Genomic DNA, 20,892 nt, shown 5'->3' with positions numbered 1-20,892 from the left:
AAATGACATGCAAAATTGTTAGCATTTTCTTATTTTGATTAGTTTTTTAAAGTATACATGAGGATAATCAGTACTGATCTCAGTTGAATTTATGAATAATTTTCTTTAAAATGACATTTCAATAGAGTGTTACCACCTCCTCATGTACCTTCCCCCTCCTCCCTCCAACAAACTACATGGATGTGGTTCATATGGGGGGTAATTTTAAAAGTTAAAATTTTAGAACAGACACCTTTTTTCCCCCAGAGTGATTAAGAAAATTCACTGATAACAGGACTCATAATGCAAATCTCCATATTTCAAAATTAGGTGGTTACTGAAAATACCATAAGAACGATCGGAGGAAGTAATGAGAGGGGGAGCTGGTGTTTTGTGCAAGATTTAATTAAAAAAAAAAAACAAACAAGAATTAGGAACGATCAGTTTCAACAATTCTGGTGTAGTACTTTGCCACAATATTCTGGGATGTGTGGTTCTAAGCTGCATTAGTAGAAGGAGTACAAAATGCCATCATTTCCGCTCCCCACTCCCCCCGCCCCCCCAAAAATCTTTGATCAGAGTTGAGATCAAGAGTGGCAGAATCAGGGTTACAAACCACCTCTCCAACTCCCCCTTTGAGTTCTCTCCAGTAGGTCAGTGCTGTAAATCTAGGCAGAAACAGAATGTCCTTAGGCTTTACCTTAAGAGAAACAAGAGTTAAGACTAACTCCTGGCGTACTTGGCTCAAAGTGCACGCAAGCACCAAACCACTGCCAGTTAGCAGCAGAGCTAGATACGCCAACTGGGCCCTGTTTCCATACCAATACATTCGGTAAGACAGAGCTAGCTTATCAATAGGCTGCTGAGCCTTAATACTGACACTTAGTGTAATGAATTACAGTAAAGTAAAGAATTCTAATACAGGCTTCTAGAGTGGGAAGGAAATTAGATTGTTCGCCTTCCTCCCCCCCCTAAATCATTTACTAATTCTAGAATACAGTGGAAGAAAAGATTTGATAAGATGTTGGGAGGGAGGAGTTGAAGGAATCAACACAGCAGGAAGTGGTGTGAATTACAATCCATAAATCAGTCTCTTATCCATCCATACAGTTAATGATGACAATAATAACAATAATAATAAAATACGGTAAAGACAAAAATCAGCGCTTGTGTTGTGCTGCTGCAAGCCAGGTGGGATGTGTGTTCAAGTTGAATGGGATACAATTAGTCTTTCTTCAAGTCCCTGGATTCAAAGAGTTTCAGACGTTCTTGCACAGTCAGGCCTTCCTTCAGACTCTGGGTGTGGGAAAGATAAAAAAGAAATGCAGAAAAATTTAAACCTTTCAAATCATATCCTTGGCAATGTAGGTAAAAGTCCCAAATAAAAGAGTACATGTGGCAAACAAAGAAATGGTGTTGATGCTCAGGCAAAGGAAGGAAAAAGGTTGGCCTCCTTTGTGGAGAGATTAGTGGAACATGCTATCATGAAGTGTTATTGGAGAACTCTACAGTTTCCTGCCCTCTCTCCCTGAAATTGACTGGATGATAAAAGGAGAAACAAGAAAATGTACAAAAAGAAGATAAATTCTGCAAATGAACAGGCTTGAAGATGCACTACAGACAAGCAGCAGTCAGAGTGGTTAAGTTAAAAATCTTTTAGTTGTACAGATAGCTAAAAGAGTACAGATCAAAACCCTCTCACACCTTGTCCTGTGGAATTCTTATACAGCTCCACTGCTAAGAAATCGTCAAAGGAGCCCCCAATATACTGGAGATCTTTTTCTTTTCTTTTAGACTCTTACCTCCCACCTTACAATCAATACCGTGTCCAAGGCAGAAGAGCGGTGAAGGGCTAGGCTAGGCAATGGAGGTTAAATGCCTTGCCCAGGATAGGAAGTATCTGAGGTCACATTTGAGCCCAGGACTTCCGGTCTTTAGGCCTGGTCTGTTTTTCTGCTTTTTTTCTCCCTTTAATATCTTGCAAAATGTACTTATACGGCAGTTAGGGCATTCCTCTGTTGACTCTCATTCTTCATAACTAACCAATTTTCTTCCTTTCCCAGCCCCACATGTCTTTAGTGGGATTTTTCTTCAGTTTCTCAAGTGCTACTCATAACTGGGCATGAATATGTTATATAGCCACCCACAGGCTATCTTTTCATTGATGTTTAGATCAGAAGCAATTAACACTCCTTGATTGGCATCCTTTATGTTGTAGCCTTATGGCATTGAAATGATGACACCAATATAAGTTGCAATGAGTAGCTATGCTCACCAGAAGTATTAACTGTAATGAACTGTCTCAGTACCAGAGAACAGATGAGGAATTAAAAAACCCTTCTCCAAGGAGAGGGAGAGAGAGACACAGAGAAAGGCCTCTCAAAGTGGAATGTGCTACATTCTAGCAAAGTTCCTGTCTATTGGTTTTGTTTGTGTCTTTGTTACAATTGCAGTGGAATGAGAAGGTGCTTCTCCCACTTTATGGGGAAATGACTATAGCAGTGTGTACAAAAGGCATAAAAAAGAAGGTGTTGCTCCACTTTTCAGAGGTGATCCTCAGTTTAGAACCCAGATCACTGACTACCTTTAATCTGTGAGAGATTTTTTTTTGATACATTTTGTTCTCCTAACTGATCTGAATATTTAAATTGAACTCTTTCACATTATTATGGACTTCAATAGTGTCATTTGCTAATGGGAGGAGGCACTTGGAGAACCGTGTCTTTTGAACTCGGGATAGAAAACTTTTCCTCTCTTCTCATGTCAATTTTTCATTATTGACAGTAGGCACAATGTACCAACTTGTTGGAGTTGGGAAACTCTAGCTATTTTGCTGACTCTGTAAATGTAATTAATGATCCTGTGCCTGTCTTTAAAATGACAATACTAGAAAAAAACCACAATATGAATGCTTTATATTGCCTTTTATGTTACATGAATTTATCATTTCTCCCAACTCAGTTATAAATTGCTTAAAAGCAGGAACTGAAACTTATTCATCTCTTCTTCCCTCATAGTAGGCATTAAATTATAAATCAATAAACATCTAAATAAACCTAAATCACAAAAGATTGAGACAGTGTGTCCAGCAGGACCAGGCTTGGAACTAGGCCAGAGTCAGAACCCTCTAGAAGCTAAAACCCCTTCGCAATGTATGAACATATTCATGTGAACCTTGTGAACAGCAGAGGGTCCTCCTGCCTGTGTCCTATCGTATATAAGAGGGTCTTCTGAACAAAATCAAGTGCCATCAGGCTCTGGCAGCCAACAGGGAAGCAGGGAAACAAGAATTCCTAATGGTAGAGCATCCATGCAGAGACACAAGCCTATCGAACAGTCATGACAAGCAGTGCTCAGAGGATATTGTTTTTCTTTAGACTCTAGCAATTTCCTTTCCACTGAAGCAGAGAAGCAGAAAGGAAGGGGACAGTGAGTAAATAATTGGTGGCAAATTGTGGACTGCTCTATGCAAAACCACCTAGGTTCTCATTCACTGTGCAGCTTCTTCACACAACACTCGTGTGGTTTGCTGCTGTCTATGTCACTTCAGAGTCCAAATAAAAAGAATTGAAGGTTAAAAAAAAATAGGTAAAAACTGCCCAATTTTCTGGGGTAGATTAGTAACTTCCTTTTTCTTCATATTCTCATCTTGTTTGTTAATAAAAACCAAAGTCAAAGCTTTGATTCCCCATTTATGCCAAGTAACTTCATGGATACATTATATTCCGTCCCCAGGACCATACCTCAAACTTCAGTCAACACTTTCAAAAAAACATGCTGCTACTGTTAACCAGAAAGTTTTGCTGAGACTACAGAATTTACCCAGTGTGTCCCACTGTCAACACTGGGAAAACTTGAGTCAATATGACTTTTGAGTTAAAAGGATGGAATACTTTTTAATATTACTAACTTAAATGCATCTAATATATACTCAAAAGAATGTAAACCCTGTTGGGGCAGCATATCATCAGTCTGTAGTGATTGATGATTGTCAGAGCTCTTGGTGATACAGGGAGCACAGAGAAAAAACACTTTCTGAATCATCACTAAAGCCTGAGAGATCTAGTCTGAGAACTGTCTCTTTGAAACCACACCAGCAGCTATCAATGCTACTATGCTCTTTTATCTATTTCCATATTCATTCTAATTTCCTTATTTTCATAAGTTTTTTAATGACTTTTTACTAAGGAGAACATAATGTACTTCATTTCTTGATTAATTTTTATCAAGCACCAGGATTTTCAACCTGTTATTTATTGCTCTGTTGATACAGCATGCCTGTTAAATAACCATGTTGTTTCACATAACCTAGTCTGGTAACCATACTGAAAGCAGAATTTCTAGATACTTGTTCTTAAGAGGCTGATGAGTATCAGAATAAGAAGCCGGCAAGCACTGGAGCTCATTCAGCAGATCGGAGGCTGAACTGGTGCTTGAAGTGGCTATTTCTAGTCCTACGAAGGGCAAAAAAGAAGATCCATAGGTACAAGGAAACCTGTTACAGATATCAGGAAGAAGAGAAGCATAATTATTGAGGGACAGCTAGGAGGCTCTGGATTGAGAGCCAGGGAGAGTCCTGAGTTCAAATCGGGTCTCAAACACTTCCTAGCTGTGTGACTCTGGGCAAGTTATTTGATTCCAATTTGATTCTAATTCTAAATACTGCTTTTCTACCTTGGAAGTGATATTTAGTATCAATTCTAAGACAGAACATAAAAGTTAAAAAAAAAAAAAAGATTATTAACTCCCTGCCGAAGGGTCATGGAGCCCTGACTTAACTAATTAGAAGAGGGTGGTGATGACTTTCTGGAGTTATCTCTGAGCTATGACAGACATCAAACTCCCCAGGCAGCTACTCTTCTGTTGATTAAGGTGGAAATGATGACAGTAAACCTAAAATGTGTTTCTAGAGTTCGAGTTGAGTAACCAGTAGCTGGAAGCCAGAGGATCCGGGGGTCCTGACACTGTTCTCATCTATTTCTCCAGAAGGAGGACAGGATTCTGAAAGAAAAATAAGACTATGGGAAATGAACAACTCATTCTTGAAAATATCAGAGTTTTCTGGACCATGGCTTAAGATACCAAAATGACACCTGACATGAGTGCCTTTCCCAAGTAGTGGGAAGCTGCCCACCTGACCAAAAAAAGATTCAAAACAAAAATAGAAGGAAAAGAAGAAAATGTCCAGATAAAACTATAAAATGAAAACTTTAGAGGTTAGTGGGAGTATACAGGGCAATAATATAAGAGGGGCTTCCATAATTCAAAAGGAATGGAGAGGATCAGGAAAACTACTTTGGATCTCATGTCTACATATGCAGAATACAGGTAATAAATTGAACTTGACATTTTAACAAGTAAATAAAGCTCATTAAGATGTGGGTAAGACAGTGTGAATCAAGTGAGCAGAACCCACAAGACAGTTTATACAAGGGCAGAAAGATTGTGAAGAAAAATGACTGAAAAATCTGGTAACTCTGATCAATGCAATGTATGACCATCTCTATCAGATCAGTGATAAAACATGTTATTCACTCCCTGACAGACTGCTGGTCTCTTGACATATTGTCTATAAGAGACAAAGTGCAGAAAGATATAACAGTTTTGGACATGGCTGTTGTGTGGATTCATTTTGTTTATATTTGTTACAAGGTTCTCTCCCTCCCCCTCTTCTAACTGTTTTAAATAGGGGGAGGAGTGACATGGGGACAAAAGTGATGCCAAAAAGAAAGGGGCCACTTTTGAAAACGCAAAGATAAGCTGTGTGTCCCTGGGCAAGTCACTTAACCCCGGCTGCCTAACCCTCACTGCTCTTCTGCCTCAGAACGAATGTTTAGTATCAATTATAGGATAGAAGGTAAGGATTAAAAAAACAAAAAACAACAATAAAAAAAACCTCACAGGCAAGAATAATCACTAACATTTATTTAGCCCTTCTTTGAGCCAGGCACTGTGCTAAGCACTTTATAATTATTTAAAATTATTCTCTTTACAACCACCCTGAGAAGTGCTTTTATTATCCCCATTTTACAGATGAAGAAACTGGAGCAAACAGGTTAAATGACTTGTCCCCTGACACAAAGCTAAGTGTCTGAGGATGTATTTGAACTCAGGTCTTCCTAATTCCAGGCCTTGCACTTTATCCATTGTACTGCCTTAACTGCCATAACATAAATATTATTTGCTTTTTTTTTTTAAAGCAAGCAAGATGAAATAGATTGTTTCCTAGAGAAACCTCTTTTTTGTGTTCTTAGGTGTATATGGAAATGCCCTTTTTGGAGGTGTTTTAAGTTATATATATATATATATGCACACACACACACACACACACACACACACACACACACACACACACACATATAAAAAGAGGATAGGCCTCATAACCAAGCAAAGCAACTAAGGGGGATACTTGTTCAAACAACTTGTTCAAAAGGAACAATGCTGATAGGAAGCGTAGAAGATTAACACTAATACCTGGGCCTGAGGGTGGGAAGACCTGAGCTAAGATGAAATGAGTCAGAAACCGAGTTACCGAGTTACTCCAGATAGCCCAGTTAAAGGGATTCCAGATACAAGCTGGAAAACCAGTACAAACTCATGTAGTTCCACATGACATAAGACTGGGGCCCATGGATGGGAAAGGCTTGTGCTTTTGTGTGTAGTGACGTGCTCTGTAGTCATGGCTCTCTCTTACATGTGAGGGGAATCCCTTAGCTTTTCTGAGTCTGAGTTTCCTCATCTATAAAAGCAGCTCAGGCTAGATGACTTAGAAGGCTCATGTTAGCAATAACGCTCTATGACTCAAGTTACTGAGGCAGTTTGGGGATCTACATAACAAACAGAATGGACTATGGATTCCCTGTCCCTAGAAGTTCTTAAGATAGAGGGGAGATGCCTATATTCTAGAAATGCTACCTACTCTCTCCCTCCTTCCAAATGGAGAACCTTGATTGATATCCACGTCACTGAAAAATGGAGGCTACCTGGAACTAGCTGCTGCTTCCCTCCCGTTCTACATTTCAAATGAGGCTGATAACTTTGTGCAGCTCTGCGCCTCACTTAAATCCAATTTTTATGCATGCAATAAAAGACATCAACCTGTGATGTTTAGTCCTCTTAGCACAAAAGACCACAACCAATATTTCAAATCATTGTGACATCTTCTTCCTTGATCCTGTCTCCAAAGATGCGGTTGGTCCTTCTCAACAATACCTCTATTTGACCCGTTGGTCTCACATTCCATGTCATCTTCAGAGGCTTGCCCCTTCAATCGACCAGTTTATCCAGCATTTTCATTCTTTCCTGATTCATTCTTTCTTTATTTCTTGCTATTTACAAACATGTCCAGATTTCTCTTCTCAAAATACCTTGACCCAACTCTCCCCATAGGCAGGTAGACTCATCTTCCTGAGTTCTTCCTAGCTGCATGACCCTGGGCAAGTCATTTGTTTGCCTTAGTTCCTTTATCTATAAAATAAACTGGAGAAGGAAATGGCAAACTACTCTGGAATCTTTACCAAGAAAACTCCAAATGGGGTCATGAAGAGCCAGATACAACCAAATATCACTCTCTCCATAGGCTGTCCTATATCTATCTCCCTTGCCTTTTACAATAAAAATTCTATGACATAGAAGGCAGCTGGGGAGCTCAGTGGATTGAGAGCCAGACCTAGAGGCGAGAGGTCCTGGGTTCAAGTCTGGCCTAAGACACTTCCTAGCTGTGTGACCCTGGGCAACTCACTTACCCCCCCACTGCCTAGCCCTTACTGCTCTTCTGCCTTAAAGCCAATAGACAGCATTGATTCTAAGATGGAAGGTAAGGGTTTTAAAAAAAATTTCTATGATATAAAGGTCTTCAAATTCAGCTCCACTTTCTTACCTCCCGTTCATTTTTCAAACCTTTATCTAGGGGATGATTCAACAGAATTTGCCCTCCAAGGTCACAGATGATCTCGTAATTGTTGGCTCTAACAGCCTCTTCTTAGTTCTAATTCTTCCAGACTTTTCAGTAACTGACACTGCTGATCACCACCTTCTAGATGCTCTTCTCTGGGTTTTCATGACACCATTCGATCCTGGTTCTCTTTCTACTTGACGGAGTCTACTAGGTCTTCTTTATCATTCATATGCCACATCTAATGTGTGAGCACACCCTCAGGACTCTGACTTTCTGTTTTAGAATCAATACTGTGTATAGGAAGGCTGAAGGATGTGTCTGAGGCCAGATGTGAACCCAGGACCTCCCATCTTTAGGTCTGGCTCTCAATCCACTAAGCTACCCAGTTGCCCTCCAGGGCTTTGTCCTGGGCCCTTCTCTTCTGCTCCCTCTGAATACTCTGAGTGGTTTCATTAGCTCCCTTGGACTCATATATCCTATAATATCTCTGTAGATGATAATAGCATCCATATCTCTAGCCCATGAGCCACAATTGCACATTTTCAGTTGGCCTCTGCTTGATGTCATCAGCAGAGTAGAACAGAAAGAGTAGGGATTAGCATCAGACCCACCCCTGAGACCAACTGCCTTGGGGGACCTTGGTGAAGTGCCATCACTCTGTTGGGCCCCAGTTTCCTCATCTATATAATGAGAAGCATCTTCAGATACTTCTGAGGTCCTTTCCACCTCAACTCAAAATGGAATTTTATGTTGAGTTTGGTGTCTATATCTCTCTCTCACAGGTTTTTTTTCTATTGAGAGCATTGCCATGCTTCTAGTCATCCCAGATTGCTCATTCTCTCCCTCTTCTTTCACCATATTTATTCAGTAGCCACGTTTTGTCAATTCCTTCTTCTCAGCATCTCTCCGATCTATCCTCTTCTTTCAATTCATGCCACACAACTACCTTAATCCAGGTCTTTACCCTCTCTCGCTTGGTCTACTTATTGCAGAAGCCACCCAAGTGGTTTTCTCTATCCACTCTCTCTACAGCCCGTCTTCATATAGATGCAAAAGGCTCAAAAAGCATTAGTAACCCTCTTGCCCATAGGATAAAATATACCCCCCCACACACACCTTGTTTGTCTTTTAAAGCCCTTTGCCATCTAGTTCTAGCTTAGCTTTCTAGGCCAGTGGCATATTACTGCTACCCCAATACTCTAAATAAGCTCTACCTTACTTTTCTCCTCTATTTTACAAATAAATACTGCTAAAAAGTCATTTGACTTGAGATATAGTAATTTCGGTGACTAAATATATTTAGTCCAACTATATACTAAATATTTATTCCAGCTATATACTAAATATACAAACATATTTAGTCTAACCTTAACCAGGTAAGGGAATCTGGGTAAAAAATAACAATTATAAAGAACATTTACTCCATTACTCTCTCTCATTTACAATTCAATGTACAGTGGAAATCCTCTTATTCAGTATTTTCAAGCCCTTTAATTCTCTCTGCTGACCAAAACCCTACCTCTATTCACTAAAGGTTGTTCAAAAGCCCCAGGAGAGGCTTTTGGTATTGCTATTCTGGTAAAATAAGACATTTAAAAACACTCAAAAAGGGAACAATATTAAAGCCATTCAACAGTTCTTTCCTGCTATTGGCAATAGTAACTTCCCCCCTAATAAAAAGCTTACCTAACCTAAGAAAACCACACTTTAACATTTGTCAGATCTTTGAGTTACTTTACAGTTACTTTATGGTTTATTTACCAATAGGATGCAAATACAAATTGGAAACATACAAAACAACAAATATTTGCTAGGTTAACTCAGCAAGTCTGGATCACAGGGCATTTCCACCATCAGCAAAACAGGCTTTTGGTTTTATAAAGCATACTGATGACTATTTTCTTTGACTTTTTCATGTTATCTGGGTGGGTCCTTGATAAAGGTGAACTTCTCCATATTAACAGGACTTGACATTTGTGAACTCTATCTCTTCATAAATGCCTGACTTAAAATTCCTTTCTTTAAAAATATATCTGTGCACAATGCAGTGAGTTTAGTTGGGGACATGCACAGGTCATTCAGCATGCATGCTTGGCTGTTTCCACAGGTGCCACTATATCTCTTGAACACAACACATCCTGCCCACCCACGAGGAGCTGGCTTTATAAAGAGCCCACTATTCCTCAGGGTCAACAAGGTGAACATGTATTGACTCCCTGTGCAAGGTGTTCCATTTAGAGAGTGCAATGCCAAGGAGTGTGACAAAATATAAGGGAGGAACTCGCCAGGGAAGGTTCAAAGAAACTTTACTTGGTTTTCCATGTAGAGTCTGGAGTGGGAGAGATGATCAATTAAAAAGAGGAATAATAAAATAAGGAAAAAGATTATAGCTTGATATGGAAGTATGAGCAGTGCATGCAGAGTGTGATGCTCCCTCAAGGGAGTCGAATTGGTTGGTTGGTGTGAGTGGTTTACCTACATGACAGGGAACCTGGAATCTGGTTCGTTTCAGTTATCCCATGAGACCTGCTCAATTACGGACTGTCAGGGGAAAAAGCAAAAATAAAACAACAAGAAGCACATAAATCCTAAATGTAACAGTGTTCATAATGATCCACCCTCCACCCATCTGCCCCATAAAAAGCAAGACACTCTTTAAATAACTACCCTGGGCTAACACAGAAATAATTCAAGTTCTGAGCACAATGGGTGAAGAGTGTCTTTGTTTACCTATGTAGACAAGGGGAAGAGGTGTATGGTGTCCCCACAACCCATGCTTTCTCCAAAAGTCATCAATATTAACATATGGAGACACAAGGGATGATACAAGACAGAAGTAGTGATGACAGAAGGCAAAACGATATTAGACAACACATAAGCTTAGATGATATTGGTTTTAGAAGTAGAAAGCGGAACTTTCTATCAGTTCTACTTCTTGGTTCTGGTCTCAAAAATAATTTAATTTATGAGATAGAAACTTGATGCTTATTAAAATTCATGTAGCAAATATACTCAATATGTAATAAGTAACTGCAACTGACAAACTATGGAATTAAATACTGCTCATTTCTGGAGATTAATGGCTATTTCCATTCTGGCTGCTTCCTACTGCCCTTGTAGTTGAATTCTTATGTACTACTGGGGTCTTTAAAATCAAACTCACCTTTGACCTGATATTCCTTAATTGACGGCTAACACTGGATCTGTCTTTCTTCAAAAAGTCAGGATTGCTTTTTGATTTCATGATATCTGAAAAAAAAAAAAAACCAAACAGGCCTATATTAGCCTTTTCTTTCTATAAGTCTTTACCTATAACTTTTAAAAATCGCAAAATATTTCTCAGCATACTGATTATATGTGAGGGTAAGGGAAATGAGCAGTGAAGAGTTAGGGGGCTCAATGATGCTGACTTACATTTCTATGACCATCTTTAGTAACAGTTAAGAATGTTACTTAGAAATTAATTATTCTTTATTCCTCTACAACAACCCTCAGAGGTAAATGGTCTTAGTATTTTATCTCAGTTTTACAAATGGAGAAACTGAGGCTGAGAGGTTAGTAATTAAGTAATGTGACCATGGCCATAAACTTGGCAAGTGGCATATCCAGAACCTGAACCCATATCTTTTGACTCCAAGTATAATATTCTTTGTCACAATAATTCTGTCTTAGAAAATATGCCCCAAAAGCGTTATTGAAAACAAAACAAAAATTGTTCTTGTCTTTCCTCGTACCTGTAAGTGCTAAAAAAAATGCTGATTGGCTGACTGACTGAAATGCCATTCTCCTTTGCAGAAAAGACAAACCAATAATAATTGAGCTGCCTTCTCCCTACCAATTGTTATCATCCCATCTACACCATACTGTATAAATGGAGATTTTGAATATATTGTGTATAGATATATATGTATACATACACTGTTACAAATAAAATTGGTATAAAAGGATATATCAAAAAATTTTGAGGGTTTATTGTAATCCATATTGGTAATTAAGCCATGTTCCTGCTAAGATCTAATTCAAAATCCCACGCCATTACCTCTGCTCACCTGGCTGCTTCATAGCCAACAGAGTGTCCCAATCAAGTTCTGAGACTTTATACCTTTGTCTGCGTAATCACACTTCCTGCCCACCTGTATTACACAAGAGGAATCATGGGAAATGTAGTTTTCAAGTCCTCTAAACATCTACAGGAAGTTTGTACCAGAGACCTCAATATTAAGACAAAGGACCCCAAATTTCCAATATCACATTCCCCCCTGAAGAGCTGAGAGAGACTGGTCTCCTTGAATGCTCTTGTAAACATAACTAACTTTTAAATTACAGAAATTTGGGGATAAAAAGAAAAGAGGACAAAAATAATGAACCAATGATTGCTAGGCACATTGACAAAAGCCAATTAGGGAATTTTGGGAAAACTAAGGGACTTATGGGGGATGAAGTTCAAGCTTCAAAATTTCCATTTATACAATAAAAAGAAACTATTCATCTTTTTTCCCCCAACATAGTTTCAGAAAATCCTGTTACCATAACTTTTACCACCAGTCTTCCCTCATTCTGAATTTTGGTATTCCTAACAACTATTTTTTACAGGACCATGATATGATTTAATATTGATATTCTGTTGTCTGGCCTTGCTTCCATGTTCTGTACATTTCTTTTCAAAATCCATGTCAACTGATAAATTCCTTGTGCATCCAAATCAGACTTTTAAATTATTTTTAAAACCCTTACTTTCCATCTTACAATAAGTACTGTGTATTGGTTCCAAAGAAGAAGAGTAGCAAGGGCTAGGCAATGGGAGTTAAGTGACTTGCACAGGTAGGAAATATCTGGGACCAGATTTGAAAGTTCTGAGCCTTGGAGTGAGAGTGAATGTGACTGGGCAAATTGCTGCGAGCCTTTATGCTGGTTGGGAGAATGGCACAGATGTACACATAAATAAAATGGTTTATTTCACATATTTTTCTGCCTTTCTATTTTTCAGTTCAGTTCAGTGTTTACCTGAATTTGCATGTGTTGAGTTTGTGTAAGATGAGGTCCTCCTACATTTATAGTACTTCTGTTAAACATTACTATGATGTTATGAGACGACACCAAGAACTGTGAAATTGATTTTCCTAGCATTATTCTGACATTTCTTTGTCACATATCCTGATATATGATAACATGGACATAAACTTCAGCTTCCACAAAACCAAAACACATTCATGACTGTATCAGTACTCATGAGAGATAATGTGATCTGTCACGTGTTAATGAGGGCACAAGAACAAAGGAAGCAAGGAAAGCTAAAGGAAACTGACCATATCCCGACACTGTAGTATTTTCAGGAGATTTTTCACCCAGTGCTTCTGTGGCTGCTTTTAGCTGCTCTTTCAACCTGCTAATATCACAGTCTGCCTTGGCCTTCACAATACTTAACTCCGTGTAGATATCTTTGTACTTATCACTAGCATATTTCTTGTCCTGGAAAAAAATGAAAATAAATTTCTAGGTTAACAGGGAAATCAACATATCTCCAGTACAAGAGATGGGTCAAGATTATTGTAAACACATTCAGGATCTTGGACCCAGGCTGTGTGTTCTGTGAGTAGACATTTGACACATAAATCTAAAAGGGAAAAGGATAAGCAGTCATTCACAGAATTGTACCTTCGGGGAAGATCTACCCTTCTTCTAGTACCATCTCTAATGTGCTTCAGAGTACATTAGAGAAAGGACCAGCTTAAATAAAAAGCAGAATCCCTAGTTATCAATGACTTAAAAAAAAGCAAACCTACAGGACACCACCAATTAAAGTTTTTTGTTTTTTTTTAAACCCTCACCTTCCATCTTAGAATCAATACTGTGTACTGGTTCCAAGGCAGAAGAGTGGTAAGGGCTAGGCAATGGGGGTTAAGCGACTTGTCCAGGGTCGCACAACTAGGAAATGTGCCAAGTTGAATTCAAGTCTTTGGGTTTGGCTCTCAGTCCACTGAAAGCAACTTAGCTATTCCCAAATGTTAAGCTAGGAGATTCATTCCCTACTCTATAAATGTTATTTTCCTGTTAGGAAAGCAGTTAGACATTAGACCTCTAATGAATAAAGTAACCAATCTTGCTTTCAGATGACAGAAAGTAAAATATAAATCCTTCTTTCAGTAGAAAGCATTGAACTACAGGTGCATATTGAGGCACACATCAAACATGGCCAATATGATTGGTTTTGCTCAACTATACTTTATTGTTACACAGGAGAACTTCACTGCAGAGGTGGGCCAGAAGTGGGATGTGACAGTGACTGTTAAAAGAAAAAGCCAATATAATCTTTTAAAACCAAAAAAATGCATCTGAATAGCCCACAAAACCATTGGCATTTCCTTTATTTAGTTCCTTTATTTAGTCCCCTGGCATTTTCTGTAAGAATGAAAAACATGACCTGGCCAAATTAATATATGGCACAATGGAGATTCCCTTCATTTTAAAGTGGTGTATTCCATGCTAACTTGAGATGTTGTTTGAAAACCGAAAAGTGGATCTTAAGATACATATGGGATCGCAATGCTGCTGGTGGCAATGACCTAAGAAAGGTCACTTCAGCTGCTCCAACATCTTTCCCTTTACATTCTTCTGTTCATTCAATTCTATTAACCACGTAGATATTCCAACATTACCCTCAGTGCTGTCTGTAGCTCATCCTTGAGAGAGCTGATTTCCTGTTTCAGGTACTGTATTTCTGATTCCTTGACCCGCAATAAGACCTATAATAAAAAGGAAACTAAATGTGATTGCTCAGAAACAAACATGTCAAAGCTATAAATTTAAGTCTGTGGGGGGGGGGGGGGGAGGAAGTAAATATGTATCTAGAGCAGCGATGGGCAACCTTTTGAGCTTGGTGTGTCAAAATTTGCCAAAAAACTGAGTATAACTCGGGTGGTGTGTCACTTCGAGAAAAAACAAACAAACACCATAACTTCATGATATTTATAGATTAAATATAAAAAATGTATAATTCTAATATATAACTATTTAATAAAGCAAAATAGATAAATTAATATAGGTAGAATTGTCATCTATAGTGCACAGAGTGTCTACACTACACTACAACAAATGTTTTATTCTCGGCATGAGGCCCCATATGTCTCTGTATGCAGCCGCATGTGGCCGTGTGCCATTGAAATTGTCTATGTGTGTCAGTGTTGACACACGTGTCATAGGTTTGCCATCACCGCTCTAGTGGGACAAAATGTTTCACTCACTTTCTTTTTTAAATAACCCTTACCTTCTATCTTAGTATCAACTCTAAGACAGAAGAGTGGCAAGAGGTAGGAAATCAGAGGTAAGTGAGTTGCCCAGGATCACACAGCTACAAATGTCTGAGGCCAGATTTGAACCTAGGTCCTCCTGACTCCAAGTCTGGTGCTCTATCTGTTGTGCTACCTAATTGCACTGGTCCACTCATTTTTCCCCCCTCATTTGCTTTTAAGTTTTCTTAATCTCCCATCTTTGAAAAGATCCTTTACATTTCAATTGCCAGCTGCAGTTTGCCCTTTCAGTTTTTAAAGCATGACTTGCTTAGTGTCAGCAAAGAACTCATTTATATATAGTGTATAAACATGTTTTCCTCAAATGGTCCTATGAGGTAGACAGTACAAGGATTCTGATTCCCCAATTTCAGGGGCAGATGCTGCAACTCAAATATACAGTAAGTGTCAAAGGCAGGATTTCAACCCAGGTCTCTTCAAATGTCATAATGATCGTACTTAGCTCTTACCACTTTAGCACAAGTACCTGTTCTATATTGAAAGCCATGGTTTGAGTTTAGACAAACCTAACTAGATTCTTATGCAGGGGATCACTTTATGGGTTTTGAACAACCGTAGCTATCAAGGAGATCCTAAATTGGGTGATTACCGTTTATAGAATCAGCATCTGCAGTTAATGGCAAAGATATAGGTGAAGGAACAAGTCCAACCACTTGATCCTAGTCAAAATTGTTTATACTTTGTACTATGAACAGAAAGTCTGTTCCAATGTCCCCAACTTAGCCAAATCCTCCTTTTCTTTAAGACCTAGCTTCCATTGCCACTTCTTTTCCACTAAAGCCATCTCTGACCTCTCCATCTGGAATAATTTCGTCTTGCTCTGAACTCCGAGAGAATGTAATGTCTCTGTAATTGATTTGTCAACTAATAACATACTACTGCCTTTTGGTACTTCTTCTGTTCCTATGGTGAGCTGTCACTGACATTTTTTAATGCTATTTAATTTTTGAATGTGTAAGCCTTATCTTTCCAGGTAGTTTGTAGTAAGCAACTCAAAGGCAAGGAACAAGTCTGATACATTTGTATTCCTCCTTCTACATTTGTCCTGAATTTACTGATTTGACTTTGAAAAGTACCTCTAATTCATAAGCATCCTTGCCCTGTGTGAGAGGCGAACCAGCAGCCTCTCCACCACCCTCCCCAGTCAGTAGCGTTCGTAACCGAGTGATCTCCGCAGCCAGGCGGTTATTTAACTCCTGAAAGAAGAAAAAGAGAATCAGCAAAACCCACAACAGGTGAAGAGGTAAAACCAAGTGTTTTCCCTTCAATGACTAGAATCAATTTAGGTTGCAAGGGAAAATGAAATCAAGACTCCCAATCTTGTACCACTCTATCCTTTTAATTCTAACTTTTCCCGATCAAAATCCTGTTCTCTCTGCTATTTTTCCTAAAATGACGATGTCCAAAATATGAGTTGTATGGTATAGCCCTGAGAGATGTGGGTGGGAAGATGGGTTGCAACTCACCCTACCCTGTAACAGCCATTTGTAGGTTGACTGTAAGCCAACCACACTTATCTGTTATTTCCCCATTACTTCCTCACTTCCCCCCTCCTAAGCAATGGTGACTCCTATCTTCACCCACCACAGCAACCTCAAAGATGCCATTTGAAAAATTTCCTCTTCTCTGGCATATTCACCCACTGTCACCATAACACCTTATAGCTAGTGCTTTGGGGCAGTGACTGGTGAGTAATAATTTTAATCAGTGCATTGAAAAATGCTTAAAAAAAAGATTTTTTTGGTCTAAGTTTTATCTTGTATATGTGTGCATATATGTATATACACACATTATACATATACTTGAATGAGCAGTTGAGATTATTACCCTACCCAGACCTGGCACTATTGGGTGTGTTCTCCCTTCTTGTCTTCCTACTTTGCCCTGGCACCTGGACTGCCTAACTGCTCACTCAGCTTGGATAAGAGTCACTAATTTATTCCTTCTGGTGAGACAGATGATCATCAGGTTTGCCTGCCTCGGCCTCCTAAGTTCCTCTAGTACTTGCTTCCGTGCCCTTCTAACCATTGGAACTGCCATCTGACCAAAGGTCTGACCTTTTCCAGATCCTTAGACTTTGTGCTGCCCCAATGCAGAACCCCATGATTTCTGGGCCTTTTTATCCATTCTAAGCTAGTCTTTATGTTCTTTCCCCTAGCCAGACTATTGTAAGAGATCCTATAGAGCAGGGAATATACTATTTTTTCTATTTTTTAATTAAGAAAATTACCAACTACATGTAATAAATTTCCAAATAAGTTTTCTTAAGTTATATGATCCAACTTGTCTTCCTTCTTTCCCCCCTTCTAGAGATAGGAAGCAATTCGATCTGGGTTATACGTGTATTATCATGTAAAACATATTTCCATGTTGCTCATTTTTGTAAATGAATAATCGTATAAAACCCAAACCCCCAAACATAAACCCAAATAAACAAATGAAAAATCATATGTTTTCATCTGCAATTTGACTCCAAGAGTTCTTTTTCTGGAGATAGAGAGCATTCTTTGTCATAGGTCCCTCAGAAGTGTCCTGGATCATCGTACTGCTATTTTTCTATTTTTTTAAAATATATTTAGCCCCAGCACTTAACACATAGTAAGCACTTAACAAAAGCTTTCTCATTCATTAATTCTGATTCTGAGCCTTCACTCATGTTGCATTCCTTGCCTATAACATTCTCTTCTAAATTCTAAAACTTATTGCTTTAGGACAAAATGGTGTCCCCACCTCCCACCAAAAAAAACCTCCTGTACTGGCATTTCTCTGATTTGACCTAGTGTAGCACTGATCTTGGTACCTCTCACCCATTCGAGGCAAAATGTTATAACTGTTTCATGTGTCTGTATGTGTAGTATCATAGACTTTCAGAACAAGAGGCTAGTTATCTAGTCCAACTTTCCATTCAAAAGCAGGGACCCCCCCTAATGCAACCTCTCTAAAGATGTTCATGTTATTTCACCCAGGGAGTCTTTTGAGTTCCCAAGGCACAGGGGCTGTCTCATACAATGCGTAATGTAATGGTGCTATGGACATAGTAGGTGCTCAATAAACATTTATTCAGCCATGTAGAGTTTGAAAACAAAAAAGGAAAAAATGGTGTTAGTTTCTGAACTCATATTGTAAATCTCTCTTACGGGATCAACTGTTCAAAGAAAACTGAGATGAAATGAGAAGGATGGGGGCAGTGAACCTAAATGTCAAAGAATCCAAGCTGGACTAATGGAGAGAGGAGGAGTCTAAGGAACAGGAGCAGAAGGAAATATCTCTGTAGGAAACCTTTCAGTTGTGCTTTTGCAATGACCACTTCTTTGGAACCCCTCCTTTCTTGCTTGCTCTCCTCTCCATGGAGAACTTTTGAATTTCTTACCTGATTGTGTGCATTGAGCTCCTGGTTTTCTCTCTGGCACTGGCGAAGGGCCTGCCTCTCCGCCTCCAAAGCCTGAGCCAAGTGAGCATTTTCCAAGCATTTTTGAGAGTACTGTTCTGAAAGGACTTCCAGTTCCCGCTGGACTGATTGCAACTCTTCCCTGAAAATAAACAATGATAAAAGCTGACATTTATAAAAGGCTTTAAGGTTTAAAGAGTGTTTCATGAACAATATCTCATTTGACCCTCACAAGAACTCTGTGAGGCCAATGCTACAGTTATTATTGCCTTCCATTTTATAAAAGAGGAAACAAGCTTAGAAAGGTTAATCACATAGTCACATAGCTAACAAGTGTTTGAGATAGGGCTCATACCAAGGTCTCTCCTGCTTCTAAAGAAGCCCAATAACAACAAAAACAAAAGCCCAGCAGCATGCCATGCTACCTAGGATTGTTTCATCTTATGTAATCCCTATTTAACTTTATAGGGTCTTTCAAATATTTCAAAATTAAAAGTACTCCCCTCTTTAAACCCAATTGGTGCATAATTGAGGCCTTTGATTCTCTATCTTTTGAGGGCAGAGAGCTGCTAATCTTTACATGTCTCACTGAATATGATGAATGTTCGACAAATGTTCGACAACCCCACCCCAAAAGCTCACAACCTCTGTGATTCCACTATGGTGAAGAAGGCCCGGTCCCAGAAGAAAAGAAGACAGCTGTTACATCCACATCCTTGTGCTTACTGGAGCCTTCTCAGTTTCTTTAAGATTTAAATGCATAGCAAGCAGCTTATGCCAAAAGGAAACTCAGGTGGCGATAGAGTCAAAAGCAGTTGTGGGGCCTGGAATGAGGCCAAGTCTGAATTTGGGTGGAAGTCAGGGAAATAAATTAATCTGCCACCAGTACCATGACATTGCAAAAGCCATCCAATCCATAAGCAAACTATCAAACATCCATGTTCAGGAAGCAAAAGACTTTGACATGAAAACATGCCAGTAAGTGTGTTATCTAACAAGAAGGTTTCATTACGTCCTTCATCTTACTTTTTGCCAATGTGTTATCCAGTAGACTTTTTCTCTGATGGTACCACCATTTCTTTAGTGGTAAAATCTTGAATAAAGCTGAATATTCTCATTTAACATATGATATATACCAGGGCTCTTGTAGAGCTAACTAGGTCAAATTTACCAGTTGTGTGGAAACACTTGCCACTGAGGTGGCCCTATAACAGAAAGTCAGTCAGTCAGTCAGTCAGTCTGTCTGCCTGCCTGCCTATTTGTCTGTCTGTCTCATCTTTCAGGCCTCTCCTCTCCTCTGAATGCACACCCACATGCCTAAACAACAAAACACAACACCCAACGTACAGGTACTGTCTCCTCAGAGCCTCAATATCTGAATTGACACTGCTGATCTGTGAGCGATGGGTTTTCTCCAGCTCCCGCTCCATTTCTTCCCGATGAGCATTCTTCATGGCCTCAATTGCTATAAAAAGTGAAAAGAAGCTTATTAATTGGAAGGGAGTGGGGTGACTGTTCTTTGTTTCAAGCTGGTCTGGAAAAGGGTGGTGTTTTTCGTTTGTTTTATCTTTTCAGATTAAACTAGCAACCTTCCTGAGTAACTTATTTTCTCCCAGTTAGTTCATGTGGCAAATAGTAATAAAATGTTGCAAGAGATTTTTAAAAAATGATTGAATTTTCTATGAGTCAGCAAGCAGTCTTGGATTTTCAAATTATAGATCATAGGTTAGCATGGATTCAAATGGCAAAAGGCAGCGCTCTTCAGCTTTACAAAGAAGTGAGAGGCTATCACACCCCTGCTTTATAAGGGGAGGAATGGAGAAAAGGTTTTTTTCCTACACAAATGAGGGGATGCTGTTTCCTTTCTTCTTTCTTTTTTTTTTTAAGTTGGAGGAGAATGGGGCTAATAAGATAATTGTTGGATTCAAACACTGGTTTCTAAACAATGGAATTTTTTTATAAGTGGCTTTTAGGATTGGTGTATTTTCATCCTTAGGACAAAAATGGTAAGTCTTGTTTGGAAATAGTAATTAATTTCAGGCATGACTAATACTATGCTTCAAAAGAAGGGTAAAACCAAAATAAATTTGGTGGCGCTTGCCTGGGACAAAGCATTTCTGAACTTAGAAAAAGTTGGAGTATCTTATGAAGCAAGAGCTCTACCCATCTTTTGTCATGGACATTTTGGGGAATCCTCTTTTGGGGGCCACTTCACTGTGATCAGTTTATACAGGACTTTTCTTTAGGGTTTCACATTCTTGTGTCTGTTCAATTACTGTAAAGTTTAAAGGCATACCAAACGGTCTAAGCCAAATGGGTAA

General features: G+C 39.0%; 1 protein-coding gene across 2 annotated transcripts in view; it reads right to left on the bottom strand.

Moving 5' to 3' along the window:
• Nucleotides 1-368: 368 nt before the first annotated feature.
• Nucleotides 369-20,892, bottom strand: part of LOC123235499 (myosin phosphatase Rho interacting protein) — a 243,059-nt gene continuing 222,535 nt past the window's right edge. For both annotated transcript variants that reach the window (XM_044661644.1, XM_044661652.1), the window contains 7 exons: nt 19,919-20,036; nt 18,554-18,713; nt 16,260-16,379; nt 14,533-14,619; nt 13,183-13,345; nt 11,040-11,125; nt 369-1,275 (listed from right to left, as the gene is read on the bottom strand). In XM_044661644.1, the coding sequence (XP_044517579.1) occupies nt 1,204-1,275; nt 11,040-11,125; nt 13,183-13,345; nt 14,533-14,619; nt 16,260-16,379; nt 18,554-18,713; nt 19,919-20,036 (806 nt within the window). In that variant the 3' untranslated portion in view covers nt 369-1,203. The remainder of the gene's footprint in view (nt 1,276-11,039; nt 11,126-13,182; nt 13,346-14,532; nt 14,620-16,259; nt 16,380-18,553; nt 18,714-19,918; nt 20,037-20,892) is intronic.

Source organism: Gracilinanus agilis, chromosome 1 (genome assembly GCF_016433145.1).
Source record: "Gracilinanus agilis isolate LMUSP501 chromosome 1, AgileGrace, whole genome shotgun sequence".
Lineage (NCBI taxonomy): Eukaryota > Metazoa > Chordata > Mammalia > Didelphimorphia > Didelphidae > Gracilinanus > Gracilinanus agilis.
This window is presented reverse-complemented; position numbering and strand designations above follow the sequence as displayed.